This window comes from Ictidomys tridecemlineatus, chromosome 5 (genome assembly GCF_052094955.1).
Source record: "Ictidomys tridecemlineatus isolate mIctTri1 chromosome 5, mIctTri1.hap1, whole genome shotgun sequence".
Lineage (NCBI taxonomy): Eukaryota > Metazoa > Chordata > Mammalia > Rodentia > Sciuridae > Ictidomys > Ictidomys tridecemlineatus.
In genome coordinates, this window is record NC_135481.1 from 24,887,052 (window position 1) to 24,904,212 (window position 17,161).

At 32.9% G+C, this 17,161-nt stretch overlaps 1 protein-coding gene across 18 annotated transcripts in view; it reads right to left on the reverse strand.

Annotated features, from left to right (window-relative positions):
* Tcf12 (transcription factor 12) overlaps window positions 1-17,161 on the reverse strand; it is a 354,335-nt gene that overhangs the window by 50,202 nt on the left and 286,972 nt on the right. For all 18 annotated transcript variants that reach the window (XM_078049563.1, XM_078049565.1, XM_078049562.1 and 15 more), the window contains 4 exons: window positions 5,654-5,759; window positions 4,483-4,622; window positions 4,056-4,200; window positions 3,708-3,772 (listed from right to left, as the gene is read on the reverse strand). In XM_078049563.1, the coding sequence (XP_077905689.1) occupies window positions 3,708-3,772; window positions 4,056-4,200; window positions 4,483-4,622; window positions 5,654-5,759 (456 nt within the window). The remainder of the gene's footprint in view (window positions 1-3,707; window positions 3,773-4,055; window positions 4,201-4,482; window positions 4,623-5,653; window positions 5,760-17,161) is intronic.

A 17,161-nucleotide genomic window follows, 5' to 3' on the forward strand; every position in this document is an offset into this window, starting at 1 on the left:
AATGATGAATAACTCTCAATACCTTCTGCCAGGCTTAAACGGTAATATGCCTCATTTTACTGCAACAAATGAGGCTCCTCCTCCTATCAGTCATGGTCCATTCCAATCAGCAGGGTGCCAATAAGCCAGGAGCTAATGAAAAGGGCCTCGGACAAAAAGGAAACAATGGAGAGCGCCCAGGCCCAACCCTGAAATTGTGAGCCCAATTTTTTAAACACTACAGTGCACATTTCAGTTAATCTTTATTATGCTAATGTTATTGAGTCTAAGGAACAAAGAAACTTATTTCATGAATTACTTTTAAACGTCAACTTCCAGGAATTTTCTTTTCTTTTGTTAAAGACTACTGACCATTTAACTATCCAGATTAAAACACACATACACACACACACACACACACACACACACACACACACACACACACACACACACACACTTTCCCCCTCTCTTGCTCTGAGGTAGAAATCAAAACATAAATTATCACAAAGAAGTCTGATATAATCAACAAAGTTAAACAGTCCTCTTGTTTGATCTCCTCTAAATTAAAGACCAAGTGTTTTGATATGGTATTAGGCACTGAAATAAACCAGATGTTTCTTGCTCTATATAACTCTCCATGGGCACAATCTTAAAGGGTTATTGTCTGGCAAATGTTCAGGGAAACACATTAGAAATGGCACGAATACACAGATTTTCCTTCCCTTCTATCTACCCTAGTTTATTATCTAAACTAATGCATAATCCACAGGGCTTTGGGAACTTTGTGTAAATACTTTCATGTACAATTCTCTTTTTTGCTATCCTGAGATTAAGACCACAATTATCCAGGCTTAAACCTAAAATAAAGGAACCTTTGCAAATGCATTATCTAGCCTTACATGTTTAATCACACAGTATTCTGCAAGCTCTTTAATACCTAAACTGAAGAACAAAGGTTGTACCCTCTGATGTTTCACACATGAAAGACCTTCTAAGACATACATCAGACAATTGGAGAACTAGAATTAACTTCCAGTGGCAACTGCTCGGTGTTATTTCCCCTAAAACTAGGTGCCATGCTAAAAATGTTACATTCTAAAGAACTTGAAAAGTTTCAAAATAGTCATGGTCACCATTTCCAAAGATCTGTAATATTTAACATAAAATTCTGATGTGCATATTAGATTCTCAAATGTAATCCTCATTAAGTTCCTCTTCTCATCTGCTCTAATCCTTTCTATCCCCAGACAATGTAATGTTTTTGTTTTTCAGTACATTTTGAGTACTAAACATGTATTAAAGTGAATGTGAGTCTGTGGAGGAAGTTACAGAAAGAATGTATTTGGGAGGGGTCTGGACGTGGGGAAGGAAGGAGGTAGCAGATGGATTGAAGGAAGGGATATGAAGTGTGTAGACTATAGCATGTAGTGATGGAGCAGATGGAATGCATCACCGTCAGCTATGACAGAAATGATTTATGGAATGACCTGACTGCTCCTGCCTAGTAACAACACAGGATGACAGAGCTCAGTTTCCATGACAACCAAAGCCCACCCACTAACTAGATTAAACATTTTTTCCCTGAGCTTCCATACAGAGACTTTGGATTTTCTTTCTCAAATGCCACCCTAGTTTGGCTAGTATGTTGTTCACACTTTAAGAAGATGTTCAAGGACTTGAAGGGTAACTAAAAATGAGACTGAAGGGCCATTAAGAACATCAAAAATTCTTGCCTGATTTTATGGCAAGGTTTCTTCATAGACTTTTTGTTTCAAAAACCAAAACCAGTGTAACTAATTAAAACAAATAAAAATAAAGAAAAAAAAAATCCCAAACCAAACAAACAAAAACCCTGTGGGTGTGGGGGGGTGTCAAAATGTACATTGTATTTTTAAAGTTTGCTTAATATTAAAAGTTCAAATTTTATTTGTCCTCTTTTTATCCCCACAGAGTATGATCCAAGAACAAACCCAGGGCCTTGCATATGCTAGGCAAGCACTCGGCTACTGAGCTGAGCTAAATCCCCAACCCTGTTATTTGTCTTCTTACTTGTGAAATATCTTACTGGAATATAACAAGCCAATCAAACACCTGGGAAACCCTTACTTTAATACTACAGAATAATATACATTTTTCTGGTGGGAATAAATTCAGAAAAAATTGGGACAATTCTCTATAATATTCACTCTTACCTCTCTAAGACTCAGTCACTGTAGCACTATTGCTCCTGGTCATACACAGCAGTAGTTAGGAAACCTAGTCAGATCAGGGTTCTAATGTATATGAGTCTACCCTTACTAGCTTTGTGATCCCTAGAGCAAGCTACTTAATCTTTCTGGGCTCAGGTTACTTAACCTTTTAAACCTTAGTTTCTCAGCTGTAACATAGGGATAATAATGCCAACCTTGCAGGGTTTTCTTGAGGATTAAATAAAACAAAGCATGCAAATGCTTAGTATAGTGCCAGGCACCTAAAGAACAATCAAATTATAGCTGATAATTTTTTGTGGGTTTTGTTATTATCATGCTATTATTACAAATGTTCCAAGATTGAATTCAGGAAATATTTACTGCAGCCATTTTGAGTGGGGTTCTACTATCTAGCAGATAAATTTAACTTGTTTAATTTCTCAAGAAGCTTGAACTTAGCTATAGAGAAAGGCTAATTTACAGGAACAACCCAAAGAGGTTTACCTCTTTAAATGTTCAACAGTGCTTCCTACTACTCATATATTAAAGTACTCTACCTTCCCTATGAACAGCAACAAATATGTTTGAAGAGTTAATTGCACTGCACAGAAAATATAAGACAATTGTGTGGGTTATAGAAAGATACTGCTCAAAAGAAAAAAAAGAAGAGAAAAAAATGCCTAAGGAGAAATTTAACAAAGTATAAAGCAGAATACCTCTTTTGAATAATTAGTTCTAGAACCTTTATGGATTACTGATAAATGCTCTCACTTCTCATTTTATCATTCCAAAAGAAGAAATTTTAATTTTAACGATTTCAGAGTCAGATATTAAAATGTAACTATTGCTTTTTCACTAAACTGATAAATGTATTTGAACAAGAAAATATTACAGGGCTGGGAGTTAGCCCTGTGATAGAGTGCTTGCTTAGCATGACTAGTACTAGAGGTGAAATGGGATGGGATGGGCCAAAAAACTATAAAATCCCTTTGAATCAGTTTTATTATTTTTACTTCGTTTAGCATGAGTTCTTCAATAAATCTGGCTTTTAAAAAAAGGCTCTCATTTCCTAACTTTTGAATCACTCAGCTATGGCTGATTTTTATTTTCGTTTTAAAAAATATAGATAGGCAGGTGCAGTGGCACACACCTGTAGTTTGGGAAGCTGAGGCAGGAGGATCATAGGTTCAAAGTCAATCTCAGCAACTTAGTGAGGCCCTTAGCAATTTAGTGAAAACCTGTCTCAAAAAATAAAGTGGCTTAGTGGTTAAGGGTTTCTGGGTTCAATCCCTAGTGCTCCTCCCACACCAAAAATATAAAAATATTTTCCATCTTGGAAAAATTCTTATAAAGTACTTTTTGTGAAATGAATCAATAAAAACAGAATAGCTCTAAATAAGTACTGATGCTGATGGCTACAACTACACTTAATACTCATTGTCCATAAAATCTAATCACTGCATTTAGCAATACAGAATTCATTCAGTAAAATATGCAATACAGAATTCATTCAGTATAATATGTAAAACCAATACTCACAGATGCCAAAGCCTTTCCGAGTGCATCACCTGTCTGTGAGCTTCCAGCAGCATTCCCTCTAGTTCCTGGATATTTTGAGAAGAGAAACAAATTAAAAATTTTAGTAGAAAAGTATGCTGTTTCAGCATTATTGTTGTCACACATTTACCACCATCAAGGAAGCAATACTCTGCATGTGCTTAATAAGCTAAAGTAAAAATGAATTCATTCCTTACTAGTTTCCACATTAACAAAAAGGAAAAGATTCTTCACTTTTAAATTAAATACTAAAAATACATGATAATATGGGGTTCACTGAAAACCCACCTGTAAGATTTTTAGGAATTTTTGCCAATCCCAAAAGCTCACCTAGAATGTTGTCTGATCCATTGATGGGAGGGGTGTGTGAGGCAGCAACATAAGGTGAACTGCTGGTGCTGCCACGATGGAAGCTGGACATTGGTGGAAGACTTGTGTTTATGTCTGTTGGTGAAACTGAGTGTGGAGGATAACTCTAGAAAATGGGGCAAAGAGAGACGATCGGTCAAATTTATTTTCTGAATACTACGCATATACACTGAACAACTACTACAACCAATCAAAAAGAGCATTATAAGTTAGTTCAATAGGGTTATTATGGTCATTTACTTTTTGAAAAGTCATGGTAAATAGTATAAGTCCAGAAACATTCCAAACTTTAGAAGTTTTGGCAGAATCAAATTGTATACTTGGAATCCAAAAGAAACATAATGAGGACAAGATGTTGCTGCAACCTTGTCATGTGTGAATAGCTCACCAAGCGGTCATGTGAATGAAGGCTGCCATAACTACTGGACTGAGACATGTGGGAAGTGGAGGTCCCCAGAATTCCACCAAAACCAGGCTGGCTCATCCCATTTGATGAACTCCAAAGGTCAGAAGAATTGTGGGTCCCATCTAAGATAAAAAGAAAAGTATTAAAATTTCCTTAGCTAAATTTTTTTATTTTGATGATGCTTATAAAAACAAAAAAACAGTGCTAAAGATGTGGCTCAGCACCCCTGGGTTCAATCACCAGTACCAACAAATCAACAGAAAGATGTAATAAGTTTAATAGTGAAGGAAAAAAGTTATCTAAACTACAATAGGTCATTAGATAAATCCTCAGAAGACGTAAATCCACATCAAACAAGACAAATATTCCGAATTGGTGGAAAGGCTGGATTTAATTTTTGGTTAAATGGCATACTCTTACTCATAAAAATACAAAAAATGTTCTTAATTCATAACATGCAATGTACATTGTATCTGACATTTTTAAACTGCAATGAAGTTTCTCTAAGAGTAGACCCAAGTAATTGATAATGACCATATTACAGTCAGCCTTCAAATTAAACGTGTCAGTAATGACTTCACTCACAGTATAGTCAGGGAACCACTTATGTAATAATTTATTGCTCCCATATATATGCTTCCCATAATCACAAACCACAGGAGACCAAATAAAAATGATTTGCTAGACATGCATTAAAGGAAATGCAACACATTTTCTTTCTTAACAAGTCTTAACTCTGTTCTGATATTCACTCTTTATTTATATTGTTTGTTCTAAGCATGATATGAACCTGTAATTTTAAACGACAAACCAGAGTTGTTAATAGTTTTCATACTTTTAAATTCTAAAGCCAAGTCAGAGCACCTTTATTTATTCTTCTCAATTTAAGTCTTTTATAAATCCAATCAATACTGAAAGGGTACTCTAGTGATTTGCTGAATAATCCAACTGAATTGCAATTAATGATAATCAGCACTACACAATAACAACCAAAAAAAAAAAAACCCTAAATTTTAATTTATCTCAGCCAAAAAATACTTAGATAAATAATGTCTGAATTCCTATGAAGATATTGTCTTTCCCCACACTTTAAAATATGAGCTAATATACAGATGACTGCAGTTGTATGTGACAACTAGTTGGTAGTACTTACCTTGCATAAAGAAAGTGCTAGCAAACATACTGGTTGGTGGCTTAGGAGACGGATAACTAGGAGATTCACGGTTGAAATCATCTGAATTTGGGGATGGTGCATACACCTTAAAATTAAACAAGAAATTTAATTAAAATAGAAATGACTATTGTATTACTTATAAAAGATGAGTTCCACTTTCCATCAAGCATCTAAAAAGGCCATCTAATCCTTATAAAGGCCTACTACAAATACAAAGAACATGAACTAAATCCACATAAATAACATCAAACTTGATTAACTACATGTTTCTTTCTGAATATCCATGTAATGCATATCGATGTGACAATTATACCAGATGGATGAAAAAAGTTCTAAGTGTTGACTTGGATAACAAAACACAAATTTCACATAGCTCAAGATTCAAAATCTGGTGGAACAAACAGATGTCCTTTGAACATAGAGCATGATATAAAATAAAAATGAATTGGATTCATTTTTTATCCTTTGTTACTATTAAAAGTCAACTGTGGAAGGTCTAACACAGTTGTTCAGAAACTTCTCTAACTTGGTAGTGTCAGCAATTAATTAAAAACAACTTCTAGGCTGGGGCTATGGCTCAGCGGTAATGCACTTGCCTGGCATATGTGAGGCATTGGGTTCGATTCTCAGCACCACATAGAAATAAATAAAATAAAGGTCTATCAACAACTAAAAAATATTTAAAAAAACAACAACTTCTGCTGAAGAGTTTTAATTCTTTAATTTCAAGTACACTTTCAGCATTTCTTTCATAAAAACCTCATTTAATTTGCTAGAATAGCATTAATTTCCTTTGGTATACCATTGCTTCAGAAAAGGGAACTATGAACATTTTGAATTTGTAAATGACCAACATTTGTATTCCTCTGGAAAACTTAAATGGGCAGTCAAAAAATATTAATGATCAAACACAATCACACCATTCTCATAACTACTGAAACCAAGAAGGAAAACAACATTTAAAGTCATGTATGGTCTGTAAAGTAAACCCGAAGTCAGGAAGAAGGGAAAGGAAAGGTAAGCTATTGTAAGTAGCTTATGAAATAATTTATTTTGTTTTAGTTTGTTAAGGGCACACTCAATTAAATTTCACTGAAAAATAAAAATTCAAAGTATTCATTTAACTGAAAGTAACATTAAAATTATGGGAGCATATATAAAATCAAACATATTTATTTGTATCAGCATAGGAAATCTCTGGAATAAAACAAGAAATTTAACATAAAGAAAAATTTTGGAATTACACATGAGAAATTTAACAATGGTTACACCTCAGGACTTAGGAAGGATTTTGACTTCATGTGCTTCTACAAATTGTGTATTGTTACCTCAAGCATTATACTTCTAAATAGTAATAATAATAATAATGATAAAAAAGTTAAGAAATATTAAAATGGTAGCTAAATTTTTTATTTACATAAACTACTATATATGCATAAACTATCAAGAATCTGGTCTTTCTTTGAGGCACTAACTGTTGTAAAGGCCTCTGGCAAGTTACCCTGACCTTCCTGAGACTCAATTTCCTCATATGTAAAAATGGTGCTTACAGTAACTGCAAATACAGGGGCCAATGGAAGATTAGATAAAATAATACACATAATAAAATATTCAGCACAGTGCCTATTCAGAGTAAGTAGTCACCACGAATTAGCTAATATTATCATGTTTCGGTCATCCTAACAGAAGCAGTTATGCTGCTACATACTGCCCCTGTTCAATTCTTACAGTTTTTCTTGATATGACCCTACTTATATACACACAACTTCTCCTAAATGAAAGGTTAGAAAGCCCATTTTAACTCTTCTTAGTAGTCCTGATAATACTAGCACAGGAGTGTCTTTTTAATGGATTGGCATTTAGTTTTGTTTCCTACCTTTCACATTCCAGAGGTAAAAACACACATCTGTGGTACCTGAGAAGTATGGGATAAGATATATTCCTAAGAATTATCCAGAAGGACCCTAGATAGGGGAATATGGCAGATAAAAGTTTGTTCATTATATATTATACGTATTTTTGTAGTCTAAAGCTATTTCATAAAAGACTGTGTTACAATTAAAGAATTGGGTATTCGTAAGTGTGTTTGGAATGTATCATACAGGCCAACAGGCAGGTAAAGTTTTCTGGAAAGGAACTATGGATTATCTTCTCTTAATCAAGTTTTAGCTTCCAATCTTAGCCACAACTAGAAGTCTTTTGTCCCTTTGTATATAGATTTCCCCCAAGCCACGCTGAAACCACAAACAACAAAAGATAGAGTACATCTATAGATTTATCCAGGAAATACAAATCAGAATCAAATTTAGAAGACTGCATCAGAAGATGTACTTTTTATCACAAATGTGCATTTACTATACATACCACCCTTGATCTGAAAGTATGAAATACAAAATTCTCTAATTCCATTTGGACAGAAACAACAGGTAAGCCTCACACTTGGTAACTGTGAGAAAGTTCTGAAGTGTTATTGGAAAAAAAAAAAACCCTCCATAATTTTCAGTTTAAATTTCAACATAATTTGCCCATTTACATTTTTTTCATCCTTAATCTCATTTAATCACTCTGTTCCATACATGACACACATACATTTTTAAATTTTTAAAATGTTTGCAATTAGAAAAGGAAGTAAAGGACACACTTGATTTTACTGATTTATAAACTGCTAAATACAGAATATACTGATCATATAATAATTGATTGACGGCAGTCACGGAAAGCAAAACAAACAACAAACAAACTAAACAAACAAACAAGATAAATCACACACAGCAGAGAAAGACACTTGCTTACCCTTACAAGAAAATTCTGAAGCTGTATGGAAAAAACAGGCCTCATTTAGAGGTAAAGTTTGTTTTTACTGCTAGGCTTCATAAATAAAATTTTTTAAAAAATGAGTTTTTAAAAAAGATATTATAAATAAAAATGGTAAATAAAACCCTAAACTACTTTATCACTTAGGTTCTAACAAATTCAAAAGTTTTATCGTAATAAAAATGCTTTGAAATAAATGGTTCTCAAAGACACCCATTTAACAAAAATTCTAACTCCACTTTTGGTATCTTAACCATAGCTTGCAAAAACACAGATGCAATGTTTCGAGGCAGCAGTTGTGCCAGTCTCGATTTTTCAGATCAAAGAGTTCTTGTGGCAAAGCGCAACTGATGTGGTCTCAAAGAGTTTATTAACTCCAGATGTAGGGAAATAGTCAGCCAATTCCACAAAAAGAGCAAGTCTCTCCTAGTTACAATCAGTACTGGCCACAAATTAAAACCAGACTGCTTATGTCATCTGATCACCTGCACAAAGATGCCAGGCTCCCTGCCTGGCCCTCCCCAAACCCCCCCAACCCGGGCCAGTTAATGATCTAATCATACATTCAAATGTCAAGGATGATTTTGTACCACAACAATTTTAGAATTAAGAAAGGAATATGTCTGCTGTAAGATGATTAAAAACTACTTTAAATACAAGAGAGAAATGTTCAATTTAGTACCTTAAGATGTTCCATTAAAACATCATAGATAGAAATTTTCTTTAGAATTGTAGTCTCCATTTCAGAAATCTAGGCTCAAGGCAGCTATAATGGGACTGCTTTTCCCAAGCATTTACATTTTCTCCTCAAAAAATGGTGTTAAGAGAAATTTTGAGTGTCTGGTGAACAGACATTTTTAATTTAAAAGAATATAACTGGGGCTGGGGATGTGGCTCAAGCGGTAGCGCGATCGCCTGGCATGCGTGCGGCCTGGGTTCGATCGTCAGTACCACATACAATACAAACATAGATATTGTACCTGCCGAAAAAAACAAACAAACAAACAAAAAAAACAGAATATAACTGAAGGGGAGGTTGTGGCTCAGCAGTAGAACACTCTACCTAGTGAGAGGCCCTGGGTTTGGTCCGCAGTACCACATAAAAATAAATAAATAAAATAAAGGTATTGTGTATTCAACTACAACTAAAAAATAAATATTAAAAAAGAAAATAACTGAAAATCTAGCAGATATCTCCTTTTCATCACTATTAAGTCTGGTTGAAAAGAACAAACCCATATCAACATCTTGAATGTCCTCATTCCACCCAACCCCAAGTTAACTTTCCAAAAGGAATAGTATACTTTAGGAATGAATATTTACAATTACTCTTTACAATGATTACATAATTATCCTTGGAATGTTTTAGTACATACAACCAACTGGAGTCAAAGTGGCAAAGACATTTCTTTTTGTCCTGTTTGGATGATTCACTTATTTTAGATATATGGATGACCCCAAATTTAGGGCAAAGCCATTCTTGATCTAAAGTTGTTGTGCACTGTGTTCTTGATTTCAATGCATCCTTTCTGTAATTATATATTGGAAATGTCCCTATGAGGCAGGAAAGAATGACTTTCTGATAATTGTTGAGAGAATATGCAAACAAACCTTACCTAAAAAAGATAAAGGCACATAACCTGTGTGGTCCCTGGTATTTTTAAATGACCCAAATGATGAGGAGATGGTATTTTCCTCAGTATGTGAGGATAACTATGTATCCTAATTAAAGGGCCCTTCCCAGAACATGAGAGGAATGATTTTAGATGACACTGTCCAATAAAGGTTTCTGTGATAACGGAAATGTTCACATTTGCGTTGTGCAACAGAGTAGCCAATAGTCACATGACTACTGAACAACCTGAAATGTGGATAGTAAAACATAGGAACTAAACTTCAATTTTTATTTTATTAAGCAGCATATATTTACTATAATTGTATACTGAATAAGATAGAACACTCTCCCTTACTCAGCTGTTTAAAAAATTATTCTGGAAAAAAATAAACAAAAAGAAAAAAATGAGACAAGATGCCTCCAGAGGGTGGAAGAGAAGGCCAAGTGTGACCAATCCATCCTGCTCTGGAAATGCAGCTGACAAATTCCATTAAGAAAAAAAGGAGATATGCTCTTCTTATTGAGAATCTTTTTTTTTCTTCAAAATATTTTTTTTTAGATGTTGATGAACCTATATTTTATTTGTTTATTTATGTGTGGTGCTGAGAATTAAACCCAGTGCCTCACACATGCTAGGCAAGCCCTCTATCTCTGAGCCACAACCCCAGGCCCCTTATTGAGACTCTTTTGGGGGATTCTTTTATATCTATTATGATTTACCTATCCACTGCAGAGATGAATCTTAATAAATAACTACTAATTTCAATTCCTTCCAAAAAATTATTTTGAAAGAAATATTCAGAAGTCTTGTAAGCTCTTAGGCCTACGAATATTAGCCAAAAATTCACAAACATTTGGGAATACTGTCACCTAATTTGGAGTAAAGAAGGAAGGGCGTGTTCATTTTTTTGGATATGCTCCAAAGAAGTACCAAGATTTCATTTTGTTTGAACTTTTATTATTTCTTGTCAAGATGGTTTGAGTAATAGTTTTAAATTTCAATATGTTCAATATCATTAATATGGACCTAACATGCTAACATAGAGACCTCTAATACATGAAAGGTCTATGCAAATAATAAATTCAGCACAATTCACATCAACTTACCAAAATAAGTATATGTAATAATAAAACAACATAATAAATAAAACAAAATCATTTGGTTAATTCCCCTTTATCATCATAAATTTAAGATGAAAATATGATATTACATTCAGGAATACTGCTTTATGTCATGACACTTTGTTCTGAACAATAAAAAGATTACAAGATCTAGCTGAGTACTTAAAACCTAAAAGAAAAAAAGTTTAGATCAATAAAAAAAAAGGAAATCTCAACCTCATTCAAAACTTCTATTAAAAAACTATAATTAAGGGCTGGATCTGTGGCTTAGAGATAGAGCATGAACCTAGCATGTGTAGGGCACTGGGTTTGATCCTTAGCACCACATTATGTAAAATGAAGATGTGGTGTCCATCTATAACTAAAAAATAAATTAAAAAAAACTTTAATTAAGCCTATGGATATATAATTTTAAAAATGTATATATTTCAGTCAGTACAAGAACTAAGAAAAATTAGGTTAATTATTTTAAGCATTTGCTTTTTAGTGTTTAAATTACTGCTGATTAACTTATGAAAGTTCTGCACATAGTAATACACAAAAATAATTTTCCTTCTATGTCTGAATTTTTTAGGATCTGAATTTAGTAAAGATGTTGTTTAGCCAACAGAGAGGGGAGGGCTGTTTAAAAGAGTAACTAAAAATTCTGCTTTAGCAACTAATCATTCAGATAACAGTGCTAAAGTCAATATTAGAGGAAATTAAAGACATTTCCTAAAAATAATTTCTTACATATTTTTTGATCACTTTGAATCCACTGTTTTATATGGATAATGATCTTATGTATACCTTCAGATTAAAAAATCTTGAACCTAAATAGTAAAAATTTTAGTTTCTTAAATTTTTGTCTTTCTACTTTCCTTGTTCCTTCCTTAATAGAAAACATAAAACCAAACAAAGAAAATGATATAAAAGTTTAAATCCATTTGTAAAATGGGAGTCTAATTTAAGAATCCCCCAATATCTAAGAACTTAAGTGATAACATATTAATATTTGATTAAATATTAACTTAATATATTATCAATAGCATATTAATGCTTTATTTTAATATTATGTAAAAGCAGCAAATATTGCCATAAAGTCAGTTGGCTACTAGAGTTTTTATGGTAATTCCAAGTCGAAGGAGGAAATATTTAGATAGTTCCAATAAAAGTACCCTAAGAATTAAAACCACAAGGCATCATAAAGCAAATGTCTGATGTACAAAGACTGAGTCAGGGACACACAAGCTGTCTCCACACAAGATTCTTTTCACCTAATTAGCCTGGTAAAAGGGATAAATAAATGTTTATATGTTGAACAGTTTCCTAAATAAAAGGTCCAATATTATCTTTTCCTCAAAATTTCCAGATAGAATAAGGGGTAAAAATAAACTTTCCCCTCTGGTAACAATAAGAAATAAAAATTCCAGTTCTCAGTTCAAAGCATCTTAGATTCAACTACTGTTTTTGCTGTATTAACAAGCACAGTTGACTATTATTGATCTTTAATTGTGAGGAAAATTCCCTCACATAAACCAGGCATATTTTTATTAATCTTAAATTAGTGTCATTAAGCAAATTGCACTGTTTTTTTTTGACTCTGAATTCTATTATTTCCCTAATAATCACAACTTTGTTTTTTGTTGTTTTTTTTTTCTCATTGAGAAACTAGAATTTCTAAGGGACAGCATTTGAAACTAGTTTTCTAAGAATAATCAATGTATGATTAGCTTAGCTACCTTCACTTAAAAAAAAATAAAATTAGGGGAACTGGGATATAGCTCTATGGTAGAGTGTGTTTGCCTAGCATATGTGGTACCCTGGATTCAATCCCTAGCACTGTTAAAAAAAACAACAACAACAACAACAACAAAATAACACCTGATTTCCTATTTTTCCCCCCAAAAATTTATGAACAAGAGGAAAGAAACAAGTTTGTCTTCCAAAAACATTAACAAGGGCTGGGATGTAGCTCAGTGGCGGAACACTTATTTGCCTAGCATGCACAAGGCCTTGGGCTTCAGTTCCAGCAAAAAGACGATAACAAAAACCACTAATAAAGCTAAAGTGAGTGACAACATATTTCCTGGCAAAAGTTATAGATTTAACTCATGGGTATTTGTACCTGCTTGAATCAAGGAAAGAAAACTTTCTTGGGCTCATATATTATAGTCTCAGAAAGTTTTATAAATGAAAACAAAACAAAATAGGTCAATGCAAAAGTCCCTGTCATTTCATGTCTTTAGCATTCCATGTTCAGGAAACTCTACATGACCTCGTGTTTTCTCTATCATAAAAATATTATATTTAACTATACTAGGTGCACAGTCTAGAAATTTGAAATAACTGTACTTTCTTCTCTTGTGTTAACTAGCAACGAATTACCAGCAGAACAAAAATGTAGCTCAATATAGACTCACACTGGCTTCTGTGCTTTTAGTAACTGAAAATGTTTATTTGAAAAATGTCTTAGAGGAATTTGTAATGTAATTTTAGTTACTTCCTTGCTACTCTAATTCTGATGAAAAAACAAATTACACGGGCAGACAGGTGTCAAAACCATGGCTATACCAATTTTCAGTACTGTGAATCCCATTAGAGGAGGAAAACTACTGATTTCCTGAGTTTTTGTTACTTTTTTTTTTAACATGCATAGGACAGTTTTAAGTTCTGCATCTTAAGCAAAAACTAATAAAAATTTGCTTGATAAATCCCACCAATTAGCATTTGTAAAATTTATAAATTCATGTTAGTCTGATCATATATGCAAAATATATTCATAAAACTGTCTAGTGTTTTTCCAAGTTACATATTTGTAGAATATTTTAATACAAGTGGCAGTAAGGACACATTTTTTTTTTTTTTTTTTTAATCGTAGAGACTAATTTACTTGTCCTTGGATGACATAAGAAGAAAACCTGGTCTTGGGAGATGGTCCAGAGTTCAAATTCTAACCTTAGCACTTACTAACTGGGTGGAAGTTGAGCAAATTACTTAACTTCTTTGAATCTCATTTTCCTTATTTATAAACTGAGGATAGTAACATCTAAATGACAGTGGCTGTGACACCAAGTCTTTCGCATAATTCCTGGCTGGAGTAGCCCTTACAGTCTGTTAGTTTCTGTCTCTTAGTCTCCAGATTCCATCCAAAGCTCAATATTCAAAATGTGTTTCTTGCTTAAGTTTTTATAATTTGGGATTTTGTCATGGCTCTCATGAGGATTAAAATAATCCTGACACAACTAAAGACCACTGTGCATAAACTTTTTATACCTCGAATGGTCTATAGCCTCTTTAGTTCAAGACCTAGAAAAATGGAGGCTGCTTAGACCAGAGCCAGACTGAACTCCAGAGTCTGAGGAAAAGAAAAGACGAAAGAGTCCTTTCCGTCTGCCAACTTTCCTATCTTTGACCTTTACAACTTTTTACCTTTCTGCATAAAGGACATAATTAATTATATCAATAAGAGAAATGAATGCAGGCTGTGTTCTTATAACAATAAAAATCCCTCAGAAATCCACTATTTCTTTAGTATTTTTTAAACACTGAAAAAGTTATAATGTCAAAATGGCTCTAATTTCCCTATTTATCACAAACACATTAATACCCTACACAACATGATACATAATATAATCACACAAAGTTTACATGTGACAGAATATAAATTTCTTCAATTAATGGGAAAAATAGAAGGAACAACTTGGCTTTTCTTTTTTGCATATATAGATTCCATTCTGTTACACTTCCAACAGTACAATATGAAAAGGCTCTTCTTCCTCTCTGGCCAACATGTCATTTCTGCAAGTCTGTTGGTTTTATTAAAAGGTCATAAACATTCAAATATATAAAAGAAACTTGAAAACTTAAAAATAAAAACTGGAAAAAGACATTTTGTTTAAGACCAGAACCATTTAGGATTACTCATTTCTCATTCTTTTTGTAACGAGATGTTAAAAATGAAAATCCATGTAAACTTCCAGCTTTTCAAAATATTAATCTGTATTATCATCTCAAATCAATAAAAAGTATTAAAGAGTTTAAATTTAATTACCACGAATATTATAGAAAATTCCTAACACAAGTAAAGAAGAACATTTCACTTAGAAATTATTAATAAAAATGCTAATTTTTATTATAAAGCAGATAGGCATACATTTCCCAATACATATGAAGATGATGTATTTACAGTCTTTTGAGAATATATATATCACATAATTTTCTTAGTGAAGAAAAATGAATTAGGGACTAATATTTCTCATAATTCTAATAATTATTTGAGAATAACAATTTTTAAAACAAAAGGTGGGTAAGTGTAAGGTCTTGTGATTCAGAGGACTAAAATAATGTATCATCTCTTTATGCATTTTTCAAGAACATATAAGTCACCTTTGACCTGTATCAGGCACAAGCTATCAATTTTCAAGCCACACTTCTCTACTATACCAGTTATGCCATCTACCATAAGCCTGGAAATACTTAATACCATCAAAGCTGTTCTCACCACCCGCCTCTCAGTATAGAACAAAGAGAAATGTTGTAATAGAGAGATCTGTGCTCTTGAAAGAATAAAATCTAAACACAATTTTGAGTTATAGTCTCTTTGCTTCTGGGGTCCTGCATAATTAACTTTACTAAACTTATACGTGTGTGCGTGCATGCTCGCATGTGAGCATGCTCTCTTTCACACACACATTCACGTACTACTTTCAAACAGACTGTTTCATTTAGACTCCGACACAAGAGAAAAATATTTTCACATCTGAAAGGCAGGTGGCAAGGAAATTATTATGGATCAAGTAATTTCACTTAAATTACCCATCTAAATCTATCTCTCACATTCTCTAAAACTGTGCATGGCAACCTGAACACATATTTTTAATAAACTTGAAGATATTTTGGCTAACTATCCTCTATTAAGAAAGCTTATCCAAAGTTCATAAACCAACCACTGGCTGAATCCAAAGGGACGTTACACCAAAGCAGTTGGCAAATGAAAAGTGCTTTTATTAATAGTTCTCAGAGGTAAAAAGGAAAAGAACGATTATACATGATTTTATTCCTATTTTAGGCAAATGTAATCACAATTTTTTCAAACTTCAAACATTAATATCAAAATGCCTCCCCCCAAATCACTAAAACAAAGTTATGCATTTTTCTTAAGATGTCTATGGGGAAAATTTGTTTTTTTTGGGGGAAAGACTGAAAAGAAAAATATGAATTTCTGACACAAATCAAGATTGATATTCATTAATACAATATCTTTATAATGTTTATTAAGCACTTAACAAAGATTAACTCCTATTAAGTCTCTCAGAAAAGTTGTTTCTTTTTAGGATATACAAAATACTTTGGCTTTAAAGATATTTTTTGCAGAAACATTCTAGTTAATATTAATTAACTAATTTAAAGACCAGAAAAATCTTGTTTAGCAATACAGAATAGTATTATTTAAAAACATCCAACCATGTGGTATGAATCGACCAGGAATATATTTTTTTCAGAAAATGTTAAAATGCATTCTTTTAAAGATAGTGATTTATTTTATGAATCTGCACAGGGTCAAAATTTGAGTATGATTAGAAACAGATGGTCTCCCAGAAAAGTCAGGCTCTGGACCTGAAACTCCAAACAGGAAATACGGCCCTCACTAGCTGACTGCTTCCCTAATCATTCCCAGAGCTTCATACTTGTTATTTTTATGAATATCCACGATGACTTTCATCTTTTCCTTCTATCTATAAAGCATCAAATAATACTCAATAAATATTTGTGTGTGTGTGTATATATATATATATCATATAGTGATTTCATGTTTACAATATACCAAAAAAAAAAAAAAATCAAAACAAATGTACTTTCAAGCTCATTGCTAGTAAAGACATTAGGCTAAAAATAACGAACAAATTCAAGTTTATTTTCTGCACTATTTTAAAAATAAAAGTCAAAAACTTTGA